The sequence below is a fragment of the Carcharodon carcharias genome, chromosome 6 (assembly GCF_017639515.1).
Source record: "Carcharodon carcharias isolate sCarCar2 chromosome 6, sCarCar2.pri, whole genome shotgun sequence".
NCBI lineage: Eukaryota > Metazoa > Chordata > Chondrichthyes > Lamniformes > Lamnidae > Carcharodon > Carcharodon carcharias.
In genome coordinates this window covers 138,448,855-138,471,211 of record NC_054472.1, presented here as the reverse complement: position 1 = coordinate 138,471,211, position 22,357 = coordinate 138,448,855, and the positions used below count along the sequence as shown (strand labels likewise).

Below are 22,357 nucleotides of genomic sequence, written 5' to 3'. Positions count from 1 at the left end.
TTAACTGTTGCTGGGTCAAAATCCTGGAACTCCCCCCTAACAGCACTGTGGGTGTACCTACACCACATAGACCTCAGTGGTTCAAGAAGGCAGCTCACTACCAACTTCTCAAAAGCAAGTGGGGATGAGCATTAAATGGTGGTCTAGCCAGCGACGCCCACATCCCATGAATGAATGAAACAAAAGTAATGCCGCTTCCAGTGTTTTGCTGAGGGACAGCCATTAAACTGGTGGGAGGGCTCCCCCCAACTTTTAACTGGGGGAGGGTGCAGGGACTAATGCACCCTGTAAAATTCAGCCAATTAACTACTAAGCTACTCTTATAAATACAATAGAGTTTTACGTTATTTATTTGTAAGTTAGAGTAAGATAACCCATGACGGTATATTTGATTGTAATGCACACAAACTAGATCTTGTATATAAAATTTCCTTTCATTGTAGTTTACAGCAACCAACAGTGCTGTGAAGTTGTTTAAAGTGACTGGTGAAACATACGGGAAGTTCTCCATTTCAGATGGATGGTTGACTTGCAACAAGAGCCTGGACCGTGAAGAACAAGCAAATTACAAGTTACAGGTAAACAGAAAAGAGAAGAAAATTCCAATATGAAGTGAATTATGACAGTTGTATCCTATTTTGCAGTTCATGCAGATTTGCAAATTTGAAATTTATAGTTTTGAATACAGTGCAATATTTTTCAATTAAAAATTGAGAACTTTGTGTGGCTGCAAACAACAATTTAGAAAAGCAAGCGATAAGGCACCAAGTTGAATTAAAACTCTGAACTCGCCCTGAGAGCGCAAAAGATCAGCCTGAAGCATCTGTTACAATCCTCAACCAGAAGGCCGAGTGGATGATCCATCTCGGCCTCCTCTGGAGGTCTCCAGCATCACAGATGCCAGTTTTCAGCCAATTCAATTCACGTCACATGATATCAAGAAACAACTGAAGGCACTGGATACTGCAACGACTGTGGACCCTGACAATATCCCGGCAACAGTACTGAAGACTTGTGCTCCAGAAATTGCTGCGCCACTAGCCAAGCTGTTCCAGTACAGCTACAATGCTGGCATCTACCCGGCTATGTAGAAAATTGCCCAGGTATATGCTGTACACAAAAAGCAGAACAAAGAAAACTAGTGATGGGCAATAAATATTGGTCCAGCCAGCGAAGCCCAAATCCCATGAATGTATTTTAAAAAAAATTGGATTACATGGTAAGTTCTGCTAAGTTCTCAAGTTTAAGTGGTTGTTGGAGGTCAGTTATCTCAGCTCCAGGACATCAATGCAGGAGTTCCTCAGAGTAGTGTCCTCGGCCCAACCATCTTCAGCTGCTTCATCAATGACCTTCCTTCCATCATAAGGTCAGAAGTGGGGATGTTTGCTGATGATTGCATGATGTTCAGCACCATTCATGACTCCTCAGATACTGAAGCAGTCCATGTCCAAATGCAGCAAGACCTAGACAATATCCAGGCTTGGGCTGACAAGCAGCAAGTAACATTCGTGTCACACAAGTGCCAGGCAATGACCATCTCCAACAAGAGAGAATCTAACCATCGGCTCTTGCTGTTCAATGGCATTACCTTCACTGAATCCCCCACTATCAACATCTTGGGAATTTGCATTGACCACAAACTGAACTGGACTAGCCATATAAATACTGTGCCTACTAGAGCAGGTCAGAGGCTAGGAATCCTGCGACAAATAACTTACCCCTAACTCCTCAAAGCTTGCCCACTATCTACAAGGCACAAGATGGAACACTCCCCACTTGCCTGGATGAGTGCAGCTCCCACAACACCCAAGAAGCTTGACACCATCCAGGATAAAGCAGCCGCTTGATTGGCACCACATTCACAAACATTCACTCCCCCCATCACCGACACACAGTAGCAGCAGTGTGTACCATCTACAAGATTCATTGCAGGAACACACCTAGGCTCCTTAGACAGAACCTTCCAAACCCACGACCACTACCATCTAGAAGGCCAAGGGCAGCAGGCAGATGGGAACTCCACTCACTACATGAAAGTTCCCCTCCAAGTCACAACCACCCTGACTTAGAAATACATCGCCGTTCCTTCACTGTCACTGGGTAAAAATCCTGGAACTACCTCCCTAACAGCACTGTGGGTGTACCTACACCAGATGGACTGCAGCGGTTCAAGAAAGCAGCTCACCACCACTTTCTCAAGGGAATCTGGTGATGGGCAATAAATATTGGCCCAGCCAGCGAAGCTCAAATCCCATGAATTAATTTTTTTAAAAATTGGTTTACTTGGTAAGTTCTGCTAAGTTCTCAAGTTTAAGGCTGGAACTTTCTGGTCCTGCCAGCGGTGGCAATTGTGGCAGGTGGAACCAGAAAATTTGGAGTTGAGCCAAATATCAAAAATCAAAAATCCGCTGGCAGGAAAACATGTTGCAACTGTCCCCTCAGCATGTCCATGGCGGGTTAGCCTTCCCGCTGGTGAACGTTGGAATTGTAATCTGCAAGTCATGAATGCTCATTAATAGGGTTACAGACTGGAATCTTGTGCCCCCGTGAAATCTCCCACCCTGCCAACGGGGAATCAGGCCTTTCTGTTTCCCGATCTGCAAATCTGGTGTGCACCCAGCACGGGAGATATCTTTTACTTATCTGCCACTAGATTCTGCCCTTGCCATTCGCATCACCCTTCTCCTGGGCACTGGCAGTACATCGCGCAGTAGATGGCATGCACCAAAGGGAGGGGGGAGGTTCGAACACACTAAGGAAGGGGGGAGGGGACGTGAGGTCCAAGGGGCCGGGGGGGGGTGTGTGTGGGGGGGTGGGGTGGGGGTGGTGTTGGTGCGGGTGTTTGCATCCTGGGGAATGGCAACTCTGCAGGGGTGTGGGCCCGGGAAAGGGCAACTCTGCAAGGTGGGGGGAGATTGAAGGGGAAGGGCAACTCTCTGTAAGGGGAGGGGCTCCACGGTAGGGCAAGTCTGCAAGTGGTGGGGGGCAGGTTTGAATGGAAAGGGCAGCTCTGACAGGGGGAGAGGGGTTGAAAGGGAAGATCAACTCTGCAAGGGAGGGGTTGAACGGGGGGGTATCGTGGGTTAAGGGTCGGGTTGGTGGAGCCGACATCGATGTCCTGGGGGGCAAAGTGTGAGCGTCATGGTTTGGTCACAGTTACAGGGGAAGTTGGACGCAATAGCCTGTCTGTAGACTCCCCAGGGTTATGTAGGTGAGAGTACTAGCATGATAGGGTGCCTTCTCAAACAAGGCTCTCATCAGCCTTGCGAAAAAGCCATGGATCCATGCTCATGCATGTATAAAGGGCAGGGAGACCCATCCTTTGTCCCCAAAATTTCCTTCACCTGGAAGAGATAGAGTGCACCAGGTACCTTAAAGCAACTAGCAGCTACAAAAAACCCTGAAAACTTTCAAACAGCGCAAGTGGACCTATGTTTACAAGTGTCAAAACTATATACAGTGGTTGTACACCTGTGCCACCAGTGTTCATTCAGAACTTCTTAACTTTACTAACCCCACCACTTTGCTTCCGCGCATTCCTGACATCTGTAGCAGAGGTATAGGCAGCCTGCTGACTACTATGCCCTCTTGTCTCTGATGACTTTGGCAGGCATCCTCTGGAGGGCTGAAGCCTGGAGGGCCCTGGCCTTCTTTGGGTCTCCTGCTCAGATGCAGGTGCACCTTCTGTGGTCCCAGAGGCTGGAACTGATGGGGTCACAGCCAGAGAGGACTCAAAACACTTGGACACCCTTGGAGACTCCTGGGTGGAAGCCCCAGGGATATTCACTTGATTCTTCTCCTCCCTTTAGGTGCCTGACGGCCCCTCCCTGACTCCTTGAGGGAAAGAGGCACCTGGAGGAGGTTGAAGTGCCCCGACATTCTCTTGCATAGTCACACAGAAGATCACCCATGGCCACAGTGATGGAGTACAAGTCTGAGCGCATCTCTGGCAGAAACTGGGAGTTCTGGTGGACAAGGCTCTCCATGGTGTCACCATTCTCCCATGGAGCTTTCAATGTGCTCAAGTGTCATAGCCTCAACTTCAGAGAGCACTCCTTCGCCTCACGTGCCACTCTGTTGAGGGCCTCTGACACCTCTACCTGATGTTGCCCTGTGTCTTGCTGATACTCCAGCATGTTCTCCATTATCGCTTCCAGAGGTTCATCATCTGACTCAGACTTAGCAGGGGCCTCTTCTCCAGTAGTCTTCTGAGTGCCGGGGACCATGGCTGTCACTGTCTCCGCCTGCTGTGGACATGTGTCTGTGTGGTGACCACCAGAGGGTGAGCCCGAGCCTAAATCAGATATATGAGCCACCGTGGGTGAGCCTCCGGCCCAGCAAAGGGTGAAGGTGAATTATGTGATGGCTCTACAGGTGAGAAATCGTCCTCATCCTCTGTTGAGGTGTCATGTGGGCTGGGGCTGATTTCAGGTGTGGGGGCTGGTCTCACCCTTTTCCTGCTGGCACCTAGGATGGAGAGAAGAGAGAATGAATGACTGCCTAGGCTGCCTCCTACATTGCACACTGCCTCATGCTCTGGCTCTAATTTGCGGAGATTAGCTTGCTTCCTCACTGGAAGCTTGGGGGAGGCCAGCCTCATCACTGGCATAGGCACTGTCTTGTCCCCTGTGAGTTCTACTGTCTGCTGCTCAAATTGAGTGAGGGGTCACAGCACGAGCATCAAATCCCTGTTTTCTCTCTCTCCCTCCTGTTCTAGACTGTCTTCTCCTGCATAAAGACAGATGGATGGATTGTGAGCAAATTTGATGAAAGAGCAGGTCATAGGCTCCTAATGCTGTGGCTACTAACTGTCCGCCTGGCTCCCCAAACCTCACCACCATGTACAAGGCACAAGCCAGGAATGTGATGGAGTAGTCTCCAAAAGGACTGAACATGTTTGGCACCATCCAGGACAAAGCAGCCTGTTTGATTGGTATCCCATCCACCACATTCAACATTTAGTTGCTCCAGCATCGACACATAGTGGCAGCAGTGTGTCTCAAAACTCAACAAGGCTTCTTTGATATTGCCTTCCAAACCCTTGAGCTCCACCAGCTAAATGGGCAAGGGCAGCATGTATCCACGCCCCAAAGTCAGAGGGAGAAAATAGAAGTGCAGAGGAGAAGTGACAGGGCATACAGTGCTATATTCTCTTCATTCTCTCTAGCTGCTGAAAGAAACACAAGGAAAATAGGCTAATGTAAATGTAAGCCCAATCAATTGAAGGTTCGCTTATCCTAGCATAAGGTCATTGATCCTTTTCCCTCATTGACCCGCTTCCTGCACAGCAGGGGAGGTCCATCTCTGGACCCCCACAGGCGCTGACTGTCCTAGCGGCCTCCTCCCAGGCTGGAATGGTGAGTTGAAATGACCTCTTGCTACCATCCCTTGGAAAGAGGACCTCCCGCCTTTCCTTGATGTCCAGAGGAGAATCTCCAGCGAGACATCACTGAGCTGGGGAGCAGGGGCTTGCTGCCTTCTCCTCCTCAACAACATTTTCAGGTTCTCCGAAGGTCCTGGTGCGCTGAATCATTGGCTGTCCGGGTGCCTTCTAAATATGCCCCCAGGACGTGACGGCAGGGTGGACTGCTTCCTGCCCGACATACCATGAGATTCGATGAGAATCTCACAGCTGCATAATCAATAAATTTACCATCATGTGATTTGGCGGCTAGAGGCATACGTCCCTATGACTTCTCACCCCTGCCATGGGACTTCGTCCCAGAATGGAATATTCCACCCAAAGAGTGGTGCTCTGACAGAGAACTTTCAAACTTCAAAATCAGTAAATAGCCCAGTTAAACAGGAGCTGCCTGGTAGTGGCAGGTATCTGCCAATCACCTGAAATTGGCTGCTTTGAAGAGGTGTTTATTATTGTAGCATAAACTGAGCTAGCTAGTGAGTCATCAGTGACTATAAAAGCAGAGAGGTTTTCAAACCGCATGGAGTAAGGAGACACACAGAGATGAGACTATAACTGAGTGGGACACAAACTGAGTGTGAAGTTGGGAATTTGGTTCTCGTGGGAATTCAGTACAGAGGGGCAAAGAAGTATCCCTTCTTTCAGCTCCTTCAGCCTCCAGTAGCTATAGAAGATATAAGTTGCTTCCCAGGACCAATGACACAGATAGAACTAGGAAAGAAGTTTTGCTTTGGAAATATGAGCAGCTAGAGGCTAAATTTAAAAGAAAAAGCAGCCAAAAAGGTAACCTAGAGACAGTGGCAAGAGTTGGAAGAGCTGTGGCGGAAGGGGTGGTTGAGTGTTTGAGTCCAGGGGTGGGTGAGTATGTAGGTCTGAAGAAAATCAAAGTGTGATGTAACAGGAAAGAAGGTAAGTGATTGATTGGTCAGAGAACATTTTCTCTTTTTCTCTTATCTAAGTTAGGGAATTTTAAATGGGGTAAGTATAATATTAATTGAAATAATAAGAATAAAAGCACAAGCAGGACTGAAGACATTAATTAACATTTAATTCATAAAAATAATTCATTAATTAAAATACAATAAGGATGGCAGGGCAGGTGATGTGTTGCAGCTGTAGCATGTGGGAGCCCATGGACCCCAGTGTGATCCATGGCAACCAAGTCTGCAGCAAGTGGCTGCAGCTTGAGGACATCTGGTTCAGCATTAATGGCTAGAGGCCAAACTTCAGACACTGTGATGCATGAGGGATGGGGACACTTTGCTGTAGAAGGCAGTCACATCCCTTAGGCTAGGATCTTCTGATTTGGTCCATGGTCAGGGACAGGAGAGTGTGATTGCGAGTAAGGCAGGTATGGGGATCAAGAAGGTAGAATTGGAGGAGCCTTAGCCCTTGCAATTGTCCAACAGGTTCGATGATCTTGCAACTTGTATGGTTGATGGATGAACTGAGCATGGCACCTTGGTGCAGGAAGCGTTCAAGTTGGGAGAGTAACTCGGACTGTAGTGGTAGTAGGCTACAGTATAGTCAGGTGGATAGACACAGTTCTTTGCAGCTGAGGGCATAAGTCCAGAAGACTATGTTGTCTGCCCAGGTTCAGGACATCTGCTCAGGGCTGGAGAGGGCTGAGACATCTGCTCAGGGCATGTGTGGTCCACATGAGGACCAATGACACAGATAGAACTAGGAAAGAAGTTTTGCTTTGGAAATATGAGCAGCTAGAGGCTAAATTTAAAAGAAAAAGCAGCCAAAAAGGTAATAACCTCTGGATTACTACCTAAGCCACAAGTGAATTGGAGCAGGGTGAATAAGATTAGAGAGTTGAATGCATGGATCAAAGATTGGTGAGGAAGAAATGGGTTTTGATTCATGGGGCACTGGCACCATTACCGGGGAAAATGGGAGCTGTACCATGTAGCGGTTTTCACTTGATCTGTACTGGGACCAGTGTTCTGGCAGGTTGTATAACTAGGGCAGTAGAGAGGGCCACTAGATAGTGGGCGTGAGGAATTGTATGAGGTAATATATTTAAGCAGATATTTCATAACTCTCAGCAAATATGTATTCCATTGAGAAAGAAAAGCCCTATGAGGATGATGCACCATCTGTGGCGAACAAAGGAATTCAAGGATAGTATCAAATGAAAGAAAAAGCATACATTAATGGGAAGATTAGTGGTAGGTCAGAAGATTGAATAAATTTTAGAAACCAGCAAAGAACGACTAAAAAATAATAAAGGGAGAAATTAGACTATGAGGGAATGCTAGCTAGAAATATAAAAACAAATGGTAAGGGGTTTTACAATCCTACAAGTATTTAAAAAGGAACAAAGTAAAGTGCACATTGGTCCCTTAGAGGTTGAGACAGAAGAATTAATAATGTGAAATAAGGAAAAGATAGAAATATTGGACAGATATTTTGTGTCTGTCTTCACTGTAGAACACACAAAATAATCCCAAGAATATTTGCAAATCAAGAAGTAAAAGGGAGGGAGGAACGTAAAAATTTGACAATCATGATGGAGAATGTACTGGGAAAACTGTTAGAACTGAAGTTTGACAAATCCCTTGGACCTAACGGCTTTCATCCTAGGGTCTTAAAAGAATTGGCTGCAGAGACATTAGGTGCATTGATTGTGATCTTCCAAAAGTCCCTAGATTCTGGAAAGGTCCCAGCGGATTGGAAAATCGTTAATGTTATACATCTTCTCAAGAAAGAAGGGAGACAGAAGTCAGGAAACTATAGGCCAGTTACCCTAATGTCTGTCATAGGGAAAATGCTAGAATCCATTATTAAGGAGGCAATAGCAGGACATTTAGAGGACCATAATGCAATCAGGCAGAGTCAGCATGGTTTTGTGTAAGGGAAATCTTGTTTAATTTGTCTAATTTATTAGAGATCTTTGAGGAAGTAACAAGCAAACTGGATAAAGGGGAACCTGTTGATGTGGTGTACTTGGATTTCCAAAAGGCTTTCAATAAGGTGTGACATCAAAGGTTACTACACAAAATAAGAGCTCATGGTGTCGGGGGGTAACATGTTAACATGGATAGGGAATTGGTTAGTTAACAGGAGGTAGAGAGTAGAGATATACAGGTCATTTTTGGGTTGGAAAGCTGTGACTAGTTGAGTGAAACAGGGATAAGTGCTGAAATGTCAACTATTTATGATTATTTATGAATGACTTGGATGAAAGGACCAAGTATATGGTAGCTAAATTTGCTGATGACACCAAGATAGTTAGCAAAGTAAATTTTCAAGCGGAGGTAGAGAGTCTGCAAAGGGATATAGATAGTTTAAGTAAGTGGGCAAAAAACTTACAGATGGAGTATAATGTAGGAAAATGTAAGGTTGTCCACTTTGGTAGAGTAAAAAAAAAATACATTATTTGAATAGAGAAAGACTGTAGAACTCTATTGTACAAAGGGATCTGGGTACATGAATCACAAAGAGTTATTATGCAGTTACAGCAAGTAATTAGGAAAGCAAATAGAACGTTGGCATTTATTGTAAGGGAAACTGAGCACAAAAATATGGAAGTATTGCTGCAGCTCTACATGGCTTTGGTTATACCGCATCTAGAATATATTAGACAGTTTTGGTTTCCTTATTTAAGGAAGGTTATGATTGCAATAGAAGCAGTTCACAGAAGGTGCACTCATCTGATTCCTGGGATGAAGGGGTTATCTCATGAGGAAAGATTGGACAGGTTGGGCTGTACCCATTGGAGTTTAGAAGAATAAGAGGTGATCTTATTTAAACACATAAGATCTTGAGAGGACTTGACAGGATGGACGTTGAGGGGATGTTTCCCCTTGTGGGGGAATCTAGAACTAGGGGACACAGTTTAAAAATTAGGGGTCTTCCATTTAAGACTAAGATAAGGAGAATTTCTTTCTGTCAGTGCGTCATTAGCCTATGCAATTTCCTCCCCAGAAAGCAGTGCAGGCTGGGTCATTAAATACATTCAAGGCTGAATTAGATAGATTTTTGATCGCCAGGAGTCAAGTGTTATGAGGGATGGACAGGAAAGTAGAATGGAGGCCACAATCAGATGAGCCATGATTTTATCAAATGGCAGAGCAGGATTGAGGGGTCGGATGGCCTACTCCTGCTTCTAATTCTTGTGTTATTGTGTTCTTGTATCTGACCTTTCCTGAGGTTTCTGTTTCTGCACCACCCCCACCGCAACCCCCCCCTCCACCCCCAAGGACACTAAGGTCAACATTTCAGGCATGTGACCTCCCCGCCTCAGGGCTTCCAATTTCCCTCTCCAGTCTGCTGTCACCTCCTCCTGAAGCATCTGACTCCTTATGTAGCTTCCCAACACCCCCGCCCCGAGCCTCAATTTCTCCTTTCATGCCTGCGATTCTCATACCAACCCACCCCATGAGTCCTCTTAACAATCAACCCCGAGGCCCCAACCTTCCTCCATGGAATTGACAATCCACTTGATAGACCCTTCTCGTCCCTTTCCCCCTCCTCCTTCTCTGCACCCCCCCAACACCGCCACCCTCCCCCCCAACCAAACTGACCATCTGATCACAACCCCTGCTCCCCTGCCTTAACACAGGTAACTGGCTCCTGTGGCCTTCATCGATCAGCTCTTTGACCAAGGTTTAGGTCATTTTCTCTACTTTATTGCTTGGTGTCAGATTTTGTTTTATATGTTAAAGGCACCATGTATATGTGCGCAAGCTGTTCTCTGACATTCTGGTCATAATTTTAAGAGAGCTTATAAGCACCTTATACATGAAGCTCTGTAACTTTGGGCAGAGCCATGCAGTTTATGCATGGAGATGCATTCAGGCAGAGAGCCATGAAAGATTGAAGAGATTTGGGCATGTTGTATTTACATGTGTAGTTCATCTACTTCCAGAATGTCACATCTTTTAAGCTGCACAATTGGTTTGCAATCTAGTTCTGCATTGTGCCCAGCGACATGCACAAGAAATTCAAATTGATTGTTTTGGTTTTAAATGAAAAGTCTGTCATAATCATGAGTTTAATTAAAAGCCTTCATCTTCAGAACACTGTGGTTATTGAGCTTGGAAAACTTGCCTTTCATTCAGTTCTTATAACAGTCTATCACTGATGCACTTCTAGGCCCTCACCCAAGGAAACCTTGGGCCTCTCCTGGCCTTGGCTTCCCCTCCCTTCCCTCATCACGACTGTGATTTCACTCTCAGAACCTTCACAGCCACTTGCGCTGCAGACTATTTCCTGGATCACCCTCTAGCTTTATCAATTTTAATGGGCAGCCACTGCTTTCCACTGACTTCCTGGCATTTTGATCAGAAGTCAGAAGTGACAAACTAAATAGGCAACAACACAAACTTGCATTTATGTAGCATCTTTACAGTACTAAAATGTCCCAAGATGTTTCACAGTAGCCACATCAAACAAAATTTGGCATTGAACCACATAAACAGATATTAGCTCAGGTGACAAAAAGCTTGGTGTGAGAAGTAGGTTTTAATTGACTTAACCTGCATTCTGCTCTTGGATGCTTGCTTTGCTGAATTCCTGCCCTTGGGTAAACATCAAGGCTGTTATTGTCCAAGTCAAGTTGAAACCTTGTATAACTATAGTAGATCCCTGATTAGTTGCTAGCCTTGTCATCCTATAGTTCCCATTCATGGTTTAGAATCACACTGGAGTCTAGAACATACCCTCAGTAATAGGTTACCTATGTTACTCTCTATTAATTCAACCAAAAATGATTCTGTGTCTGTCATTTTTTTTAAACATCTCCCACCCCCTCTCACTCTTTCTCTTTTTTTATTCTTTTGTGGCATGTGACCGTCGCCAGCTGGGCCATCATTTGTTGCCCAGCCCTAATTGCCCTTGAGAATGTTGTGGTGAACAGCCTTCTTGAACTGCTGCAGTCCTTGTGGTGCAGGTACACCCACAGTGCTGTAATGAAAGGAGTTCCAGGATGTTGATCCAGTGACAGTGAAGGAATAATGATATAGTTCCAAGTCAGGATGGCTGTGGCTTGGAGGGGAACTTGCAGATGCTGATATTCGTTGCATCTGCTACCTTTGTTCTTCTAGGCGGTTGAGATCGCTGGTTTCGAAGGTACTGTTGAAGGAGGCTTGGCAAGTTGCTGCATGGCATCTTGTAGATAGTACACACTGCTGCCACTATGGAGAAAGTGGGTGTTTGAGGTGGTGGGTGGGGTGCCAATCAAGTGGCTGCTTAATCCTGGATGGTGTTGAGCTTCTTGAGTATTGTTGGAGCCGCACTCATCCAGGCAAGTGGAAAGTATTCCGTCACGCTCCTGACCTGTGCCCTGTAGATAGACCACAGAGATTGGGGAGATGGGAGGTGAGTTACCTGCTGTAGAATTACCAGCCTCTGACCTGCTCTTGTAGTCTGAGTTGCGAATGGTGCTGAACATTGTGCAATCATCAGCGAACATCCTCGCTCCTGGCCTTATAATGGAGGGAAGGTCATTGATGAAGCAGCTGAAGATAATTGTGCCGAGGACACTACCCTGAGGAACTCCTGCAGAGTTGTCTTGGAGCTGAGGTGATTAGCCTTGAACAACCTTAACCACATGTTCTGATACATAGAATTTTAAAAATAGAAGGCAAGGCTGATAAAACTGTTAAAAAATGTGGTCCTAGATATTACAAATAAAAGGCAGGGGAATGGAACTAAGTGGACAGCTTTCCAAGGCATTTTGAGCAGGAGTACCAGATTTGAATGGCGTTCTTTTATGCTTTTATCAATTGTAAATAGAAGGATTTAGCTTTGTAAATCACTGTTGTCTTTGATTTCTTTGTTTTTAGATAGAGGGCCTAAATGAAAATGATGAGACGATTGAAGGACCTGAATTTGTGACAGTAAAAGTTCTTGATATAAATGACAATCAACCTTCATTCACTGAAAATCAATATGAAGGAGTTGTACGCCAGAATTCCAGGCCTGGTATGTAACATTTTGTTAACTTAAGATACAATCATAAATTCTAAAAAAGTTGCTCTGTTATTAGGAGAGGTGGGATGGAGAATCCCAGGTGCAATTATGAATGATGAAGTAAGGTCATTGACATCCGTTGGAAAAATCGGAGTTTGTGTGGAGCCCTGGAGAGAGACAATCATACTGTATATCATAACTCCACTCGAACTAGAGCTACTTATCAGCCCAAGCCTGAATGTTGTTCAAACCTTGCTGCATATGGGCACAGACTGCTGCAGTATCTGAATGGTGCTGAACATTGTGCAATCATCAATGATCTTCCCCACTATTGATGAAGCAGCTGAAGATGATTGGGCCTAGATCACTACCCTGAGGAGCTTCTGCAGTGATTTCCTGGGGCTAAGATGATTGACTTCCAACAATCACAACAATCTTCCTTTGTTCTAGATATGACTCCAATCATTGGAGATTTTTTCCCCTTATTCCCATTGACTCTAGTTATGCTGGGTCTCCTTGATGCCATACCTCTTGAGTTCAGCTCTTTTGTCCATGTTTGGACCAAGGCTGTAATGGGATCAGCAGCTGAGTGGTCCTGGCAGAACCCAAACTGAACATCAGAGAGCAACTTGTTGCAGAGTAAATGCCTCTTGATAGAACTGATGGTGACAATGCCTTCCATCACTTTGCTGGTGATTGAGAGTAGAGTGATGGGGCAGAAATTGGTTGGGTTGGATTTTGTCCTGCTTTTTGTGGACAGGACATACCTGGGCAATTTTCTACATTGCTGAGCGGATGCCAATGTTGTAGTTTTACTGGAGCAGTTCTAACCAAATCAATTCTGACCTCGACACCTTGAAGATATTCTGTCTCTCCAATACTCTAAATTACCCTTGATTAATCCTGCTGCCCCTACTCCTTTCACTCCTTCTATATCTTTCCTGAACATCTTGAATCCAGGAATATTTAATACCTCGTTCTGTTCTTTTTTGAGCCAGATCTCGTTATTGTCACATCTTCAACAGTGCCTACAGCTCACCAGCTTTATTGACCACACTCTATGCATTGAAATGCATGCATTGTAAAATTAAGTTAGACCTTATTTCATTCCCTCTTGTTCTGACGCCACATAACACTTTACTATTTTTCACTCTAGTGTTGTCTGTCTCTCCAAATTCTTTGTGAACCTTGTTTTCCCTCCCTCATGTTAGCTCTCAGTTTCCAACCCCTTTCAAGACTCTACCCAATAATACTAGCAACTCATTCTGCAAGGGCATTGGTCCTGACTCTGCTTGGGTGCGATTCATCTTGCTTATAGAGGTCCCTTTCAGAACCAGTCCCAGTGTCCAGTATTCCAAAGACCCAGGGCAATCCTCTGGGGAGCTGGGTTCAAATCCCACTAGTGGAGGTATTTGGTCTTGCTGATGTTGAGTGAGAGATCAATCCTTTTGTATGTACAGTAAAAGAGTTCGGAGGTGGTCTGAATGCTGCTTGCAGTATGGGGCACAACTGTGCAGTTGTCAGCATATTGTAAGTCATGGAAATGCTGGATGGCCCTGTAGTCTTGGCTGTCAGCCTGTTGAATTGAAACTCAATCATAACTCCTTGTGGAAGTTGTCCACATTATCAGCTCAGTTCCATGACCAGGCTGAGGTTGGTAGAGAAGTGAATTGGTGCAATCACACAGGCTTCCTTAACGGCCATCTGAATACGAAAGGGCTTGGCCTCCAATCCATTGTAAAGAACCGTTGCTGTCATACTGTTGAGCAAGAGTTGCAGGATAGTAACAACTTTTGCAGGATATCCAAGTTTCTGGGGGACTTTCCAAAGGGCTTCCAAGGGTGACCAAAAGAGCAAGGAGGGCAGGGACGGTAGAGGGTTGTGTTGCTGGTGAACATAAGAGCAGGGTTCAGTCTTCCACGGGCTGTCCTAGAAGGGACAAAAGATGTCCCTTAATGGACACAGGACGAACAGTCAAAATAATGGACGATCCATTAAAAGTTTGTCATCCTGCCTTTGATAGATCAATAAAGGTCAGTAGAGCTCTTTGCTGTTGTTTTAGATACTTTTATTGGATTTGTTGAGCAACAACTATTGTATCTGTGGTTCCCTTGAATGACTGGAAACCACATTAGGTCTGTGGAAGTATGACTTCTCTGATAGATAGGAGGTTGTTTAGGAGGATTTGTTTGAGAATCTTCTCCACAGTGGACAGAAAGGGTATGCATTTATAGTTCCCATAAATTGATTTATCATCCTTCTTGAAAATGGAAGCTGAAAGGTCATCCCTCTTTTTCCCAGATTTTTATAAAAAGGTCCAAGATTTGGAGTGAGAGTTCATGACCACCAGCTTTATAAGTCTCTGCAGGAATGTCGTCCAGACCACATGCCTTGTTATTCTTCATCTGTTGGATAGCCTTCGTAACTCAGCAAGTGTTGGCAGCATACGCAACATATCATGGATCTGCTGAGGGATTGTTTTGATTGTTTTGTCCGATACTGCAGACTCCCGATTCAGAATGTTTCGGTAGCACTCCTTCCAACGGTCTTGGATATCTGTTTTATGCTTGGGAAAAGTATTGCCGTCTTCAGTTCAGAGCGAAGAAGGACCATTTGTTTTTGGTCTGTAGATGGACTTGGTGACCTGGAAGAAGCTGTGCATGTCGTGCAGGATCACAGATTTGATCTTGCACCAAAACCCTTCCACACTGGCATCATTGGAGCCTGTGAGAGCAAGACAGGAAGAAAGTTATAGCTGGAATTGTTCTCATTTCTATATCCTGGTAAATATGGATGTTAAATCCTCTCCTCGATCTCTTTGAGGATCTTCATTGTTTAGGTGCCAGGTGTATACTCATGGTGGAATTTACAAATCTGAGATCTGTCCAGCAGTTGTTTGTACACTGACTGATGCGGGTGATGTGCACATCCTTCCTATCCCAGACCCAGACAATGGCGTAGTCCAGGAGGTGCCAATGCTTCGTTTGGGAATGTTTGCATGTTCCTCTTCCAAAATAAAGTGCCCCCACCCCTTTTCTCTTTAAGCTGGGCTTTCACAGGGAGTCAGGTTTCACTGAGAGCATCAACATCGATGTTATATCTTGCAACCTTCCACGACCATTCTTGTAAATCATTTTTTTCATCTTCCCCAGTGCCTTTGTAGCCTTTTTACAATATGGCGACTATATGTTTACCTTCTCTATTTTGCTATCCTTACGGATTTTATCATTTCCATTCTTTAGTGGGCCTATTCTTATTCCAACATTCCTTTCCTTATTTATGTGCCAGAAAAATATTCTGTTATTTTACTTTTTACATAAAATAATGGCTAATGGGGTTGAGGTAAGATATTAGCATTGATAGATGATTGGTTATACAACAAGAAACAAAGAACAGAATTAATCGGGTCATTTTTAGATTGGCTGGCTGTTGCTATTGGAATGCCGCAAGCATCACTTCTGGTGCTTCAGCTAACAACTTAGATGAAGGGACTGAGTACAATGTATCTAAGCTTGCTAATGAGACAAAGCTAATGCTTAATGAGGCTTGCAGAGAGCCCAGGCTCCATTACATTGTTGAAACAGGTGCACAGAAGGAAAAACATTGCTTGATTGATAACTTTCCACCTTTTTTCTGTGATTTTTTTTGTTACTTGCTCAATGCTTATTTACACGAAGGTGGTGACAAGTGCTTGTAGTTTCTGATATTAATACTTTAAAGCTTTGGTTGATTGACACTTTTACAGAATTGCAGCAGGTTTTTTAAAAGCTTTTTTAAAGCATTTCCATACATGCCATTGTTACTATAGGGCTCACTGGTTATCCACTGAGTGTATACTGGGTGAAAGGTCATGGAAGTTTTATGATTTGAAATGGAAGGTAATGAGAAGCCGTGGGGGGCATGGGTTGGCATGCAGGGCATGAGGGGTCATTGGGGGATGGGTGGGTGATGTGGATTGGCGTGGAAGGTGTGCGGGACTATATGAGGTGGTAATTTAAAATCTCGCATTTCCCCTTTTCTCTTTTACTCTCCTGCTGCTATGCCTCCTTTCATTTATTTGCCCTCAGTACTATGCACTCTCAAACCTCAATTCCTTCAAAAGTTTCACATCCAGACTATGGTTCACAACTCTCCTAAGAGGCCGTGAACCATGGGTCCTTGAGAAGCTGGCCTGACTCCATGAAAATTGCAGGGGACCAGGAGATGTTTACCCCTGCAATGGAGCCAGCCAGGTTGAGAATGCAGGGTATGGACTTGCTGCCTACACCCTTCTCCTGTGCCAGCAAAACTTGGGGACAGGAATCCTGGAATCTGGTCCTCTCTGCCAAAAGTGGGGCCCATTTTTTTTTGAGAATTTAAAAATTTAAATTTTTGCATTTCCCCTTTTCTTTTTAACTCTCCTGCTGTCATGCCTCCTTTCATTTCTTTGCCCTCGGGTAATGTACACTCTCAAACCTCAATTCTTCAGTCCTCATTGTCTTTCCTACTCTCATGCTGCTAGGTTTGACTCCCTCATTTATAACCTTGCAGCTCCCCTCTGTGCCTATCTTGGCAATGTCAGAAAAGCCTATTGAAACACTTGTCACTGCCTCTTAACGAGCAACAATCCCAATTGCCCTATCCCATTCTCTTCAAGCCCCAATTGACCTGTGGGCAATTCTTGCCAACCTCCTTTCTATCCCTCTCATTGCTCCCAGTTCTGTCCCGGTGGACTCTGCTAGAAGGTTGGCTATCAGTATTCCCGGCCTCACCTCCCTCCAGAATTAATATTCCCTTGTGAATAAATCCCTTGCTATTCATGAGCTTATTGTGGAGGATCCCATTGATATTATGGCTTTGAGGAAACATGACTGAGAGATGTCCTTAATAAAGCTGGCTGGCTATACCTTCTACTACTTGCCTCGTTCAAAACATTGTGGCAGAATTAGTGTGGCCCTTATCTCTATATCACACCTTGGACTGTCTGCCTACTCCTCTGGCAATTTCTCCTTCTTTGAGCATCTCATCATGTTCCGTCTTGTGCCTTTCATTTTAAATCTTTGTTCTGTGCCATACATCAAAATATAATTCGAAATTTCTGAATGAGATATTTCTCTGCTTTTCTTCCTCAACCTCTCCAGTGAGGGGATACTCAACTTCTCACTCTTGATGATTTCAATCTTAATCTCAACTCCGACTGTTCCCTCGCCCCTGAATTTATTGCCCTACTTTCCTCCCTAAATCCCACCCTTCATATAAACTCTTCTACCCAGTTACACAACAGTTTCGATACTCCTTTTGTAGATATCATTGATAAGCCCATCTCTGATCACTTCTCCCCATTCCCAAGCCCACTTACCACTACTCTGAAATTTCCAACCATTTAGTATTTGGCCTTCAATTCATCGTGACACCTCAGCAGCTATGGATTTGATAAATCACATGCTCTCCATCACTTTTCAATGCCATTGTATACACTGGAACTATTGCTCTTTCTCACCCTAATCATTCCCCGGCATACCCATCATCTCCACTCCTTTAAATCCAAGGGACACAGACTAGAATGTCTTTCTTGAACAATTGGTTTAACCATTCATCGCCAGAGCTGGCTAGACCACTTAAAGCATTATTGGGCTATGCTCTCTGACATTAAAGAGCCTTTTTATCCAAAGATCACCCAGGAAAGCAAAGAATAGGGCCACTAAAGGATGGAAATGATAATGATAACCTTCTCTTCTCTACTACAAATGGTCTTCACAATCCCCTGCCTCTACCACCCTTACCCCTGACAGTAAATGCAAGGAGCTTATCAATTTTTTTGACACAAAGATAGATACAATCCATTCAGCTGCTCCAAAATTCCCCACTGCCCTAGCCTTGTACTCGAGATCAAATCTAGAGAAAGACTTGTGTCCTGAAATGCTCTCCCTGACCATATTTTATCCATGAGATCTATCTTCTTCTTTCTCGATCCTATTCCAAACCGGTGCCCACTCAATTTCCCTCACTGGGCCACATGATAGATGATATTATCAACAGCTTCCTTTTCTCAGACCCTTTTCCCCTTCAAATTTACTGTCATCGCCCCTTCTTGAAGTCTCTGCAACTGCAAACTACCACACAATTTTCCAACCTGTCTTTCCTCTTCTTGTTGCTTCCCAAATCCATAACCTATTTTGAGCTGAGTAAGATCATTTGCAGTCTCAGTGTTGAATTTGACCCCAACTTGCTGTACTACTTATCCTTATCATAACCAAGATTGCCTACTTCCACCTGTGTAACATCCTATGACTTCAACTTTCCCTCAGCTCATCTGCTGCTGAAATCTTCTTCATACCTTTGTTATCTCTGGATCTGAATATTCCAATCCATTCCTGGCTGGCCTCCCATCTTCCACCCTACATAAACTTGTGTTCATAAAAAACTTTTCTGCACATATCTTAACTTGCTCCAAACCTCATTCACCCATCACCCCTTTGCTCATTGGCCTTCAATGTCTCTCAGTCTGACAGCACCTCAATTTTAAGAACCTCTTCCTTGTTTTCAGTTTTGTCCATTGTCCTCTCTTCCCTACCTAGGTAGCCTCCTTAGCCCCAAAACATTGAGGTTCCTGCACCCCTCTAATTCTGTATCTTACGCATCCCCAATTTTAATCACACCACCATTGCTTTCAGGTGTCTAGATCCTGAAGTCTGGAATTACCTCTCCACCATCTATCTCTTTCTCTGCTTTTAAGATACTCTTTAAAAACTACCCTTTCTATCAAGCTTTTGGCCATCTTTTTTGATTTCCCCTTCTATGGCTTGGTGTCAAAAAATGTCAAAGATGTTTTTTTTAATTGATATTACACTTGTTGAGGATGTTGGGACGTTTTACTACAATAATGTGCCATAAGTTGTTGTTGGTGAACTAAATAGTTGCTTGATGAAGAGGGAAGTGAGCACAACAGTGGGATTAAACTACGGACTGACTATATAAATGAATGCTGCCATGGAGATGCACAGTCATTGGCCATGCACATCAGCAAATTGCAAGCCTGGCACCCACCATACTCCATGCAGATTTTCGCATGATGAATGGCCACTTGGAAGAGGTATTGGTGATGTCACTGGCATCTGTGAAGCTGTACAAAGTGAAACTTTCAAAGAGGGTGGGGAAGTAACATTTACACATTTATAAAGTAAAAACAAATATTTTTCTATTTACAGGAAGACCTTTCATGTATGTAAATGCTACTGATTTGGATGACCCTGAAACTCCTAATGCTAAAATTGAGTACAGCATCTCACAGCAGGTACCAATCAGTCATGGTGCAGTGTATTTCCAGATTGATAATGAAACTGGGGCAATCTCCACAACTGAAGACGGTATGTTGACTATAAGATGAAGCATTTCTTTTACTAACATGGCAATTTGAATCTATATCATCATTTTTGAGAATGCCATCTTTACATTTAAATGAAGGCTGTTTCAAAAGATACTGTGATATCAGAATGTATTTGCTATTGTTTTATCACATTTAAAATATGAAGTTATTAAAGTATCATATCAGTTAAATAAAGTCATGTTAAAACACACATGTATGACTTTGTGTATGCAAAGTTCAATTAATCAATACTGTGTTAATTATTGCCTGAAACACTGTAACTATAAGTAACTTTGGTTAATCTCCTGTAGCTCACAGGTAGTGGAAATTTTAAGGGTAGAAATTTGTCTTGGGCAGTGGTGCAAAATGGTCGGTATCCCATCAAACGCCTGTTATATACCTTGCCTGATAGTGAAAACAATAGGGCCAGCCATGGCTCAGTTGCATCTGAGCTTGAAGGTTGTGGGTTCAAGCCTCACTCCAGAGACTTAAGTACTAAAATCTAGGGGAGTGCTGCACTGTTGGAACTGCTATCTTTCAGATGCAACGTTAAAGCAAGGCCTGCACTCTCAGTTGGACATAAAAGATCCCAAGGCATTATTTCAAAGAAGCACAGGGGAGTTGTTTCCTGTTATTCTGGTCAATATTCATCCTTGATTTAACTTCCTTAAAACAGATGAGCTTGTCATTATTACATTTCTGTTTGTGGGAACCTGCTATCTACACATGGGCTACTGCATTTACCACACGACTACAGTGACTGCATTTCAAAAAAGTACTTAATTAGCTGTAAAATACTTTAGGACTTCCTGAGGTTGAGGAAAGTGCTACATAAACGCAATTTTTTTGAATGTAACCAAATGTCAGGCAGATGAATAATGGGTGGCTGAGACAATGTGCCCTTCCCATAACTTAAATATGACATCTATTTGTGAAACTGCAAATGCAACTGACACAGGTTAAGCAAATAGTACACCTTCCAAATACTGAAATGCAGTAAAAATATTATGTTTATTGTTCATTCACGGGATGTGGGCTTCACTGGCTGGGCCAGCATTTATTGCCCATCCCTAGTTGCCCTTGAGAAGGTAGTGGTGAGCTACCTTCTTGAACTGCTGCAGTCCATGTGGTGTAGGTACTGCGACAGTACTGTTAGGAAGGGGGTTCCAGGATTTTGACCCACTGACAGTGAAGGAATGGTGATATATTTCAAAGTCAGGATGGTGAATGACTTGGAGGGGAGCTTCCAATTGGACCTCTCCTACCCAAAACCATTTCTGTCTTAGTTGTCTACAAGCATTAACAACCTCATAGATTTATAATATTTGCTTAAGATGCAATTATTTTATTTATTTGTTTGTTCTTCCTTCCTTCCTCCATTAAACTTTCCTCCCATAAGACAGAATTGCTAACTTAGTATATTGCATTTATTTTTAAATGTTTTTCCACCATTTACTCTTAAGCTATTTTCTTCTTTCCTCCCACTTTTCACCTCCATCCCTTCTTACCACTCTGCACTCAACCCACTGTACTCTATTCTATTCTCTTCACTCTTAGCTCTCCCTCTTTCCACCCTCCTCTCCCCTTTTCTCTCCTTCTCTCATCTCCTCACCACCTCCGCTCCTTATCTCCAACTCCCTTTTCTCTCTCATCTTCCCTCCTTTCCCCCACTTTTCCTCCTTCCTTACTCCTCTGCCTTCCCCACATCTTACCTTCCTTGTTACTCTGACCCTCCCCACAGTGCTTACCCTTTCTGGGATTCCTCCAGTTCTTTCACTCTTCTATCTTCTCAGCCCCTTTTCCCTTCTTTCTATAGTCTCCTCTCCTTCCCCTTCCCTATCATTTTCACTCTTTTTCTTTTCACTCCTTTCCATCCTCATCCCTAACTTCCTGCCCCCAACCCCAGCTCCTGTGTATCCCATCTCTACCCAGGAGATCCTATTGATGCTTATCATGTGATGTGATGTGTTCTGGTACATTCTGGATATTTTTGTTTCAGAGCAGCAGAATGTTTTTTTTATCACTACCTGCAACTCAGTTATGTTCTGCTTGATTGTCATAGTATGCTATTTCAGTCTCTCTCTCTCTCTCTCTCTCTCTCATGGACACTCATCCATGCAGTTGCACACATTGAATTTGTCCATAGCAGTTGGAAATCATCAGCATCACAATAAGATGAAATTGTTAACTTAAGCCTCAGGTTTTGGCTAGAGTGGCAGGAAATGTGGAGGCAACATGTTACATTCATTTCTAACATTAAATAATTGACTTTCTAGTTAAAATTTGCAATACATTTTCAAAATTGTTGATTTTTTTTGTTCACAATTTACGCTAACCCAAGTGAAAAAGGAAAATAATTAACACAAATTGTGGAAGAATTTTTTTGAATAATTTATTCCTTATGGGCACCTAGCAATTGAATCAAACTGCTTTCCATTAGTTCATGTTTAATCAAGTTCCTCTCCAAGCCACACACTGTCCTGACTTGGAACTATATTGTTGTTCCTTGACTGTTGCAGGATCAAAATCCTGGCACTCCCTCCCTAACAGCACTGTGGGTGTACCTGCAGCAGTTTAAGAAAGCGACTCACTACTAGCTTCTCAAGGGCAATTAGGGGTTAGCAACAAATGCTGACCTAGGCAGTGACGCCCGCATCCCGTGAAAG

At 43.8% G+C, this 22,357-nt stretch overlaps 1 protein-coding gene across 3 annotated transcripts in view; it reads left to right on the top strand.

The window, feature by feature from the left end:
• The window catches only part of cdh17 (cadherin 17, LI cadherin (liver-intestine)), a 126,340-nt gene that overhangs the window by 34,448 nt on the left and 69,535 nt on the right, over positions 1–22,357 (top strand). For all 3 annotated transcript variants that reach the window (XM_041190020.1, XM_041190021.1, XM_041190022.1), the window contains 3 exons: positions 444–578; positions 12,220–12,358; positions 19,534–19,692. In XM_041190020.1, the coding sequence (XP_041045954.1) occupies positions 444–578; positions 12,220–12,358; positions 19,534–19,692 (433 nt within the window). The remainder of the gene's footprint in view (positions 1–443; positions 579–12,219; positions 12,359–19,533; positions 19,693–22,357) is intronic.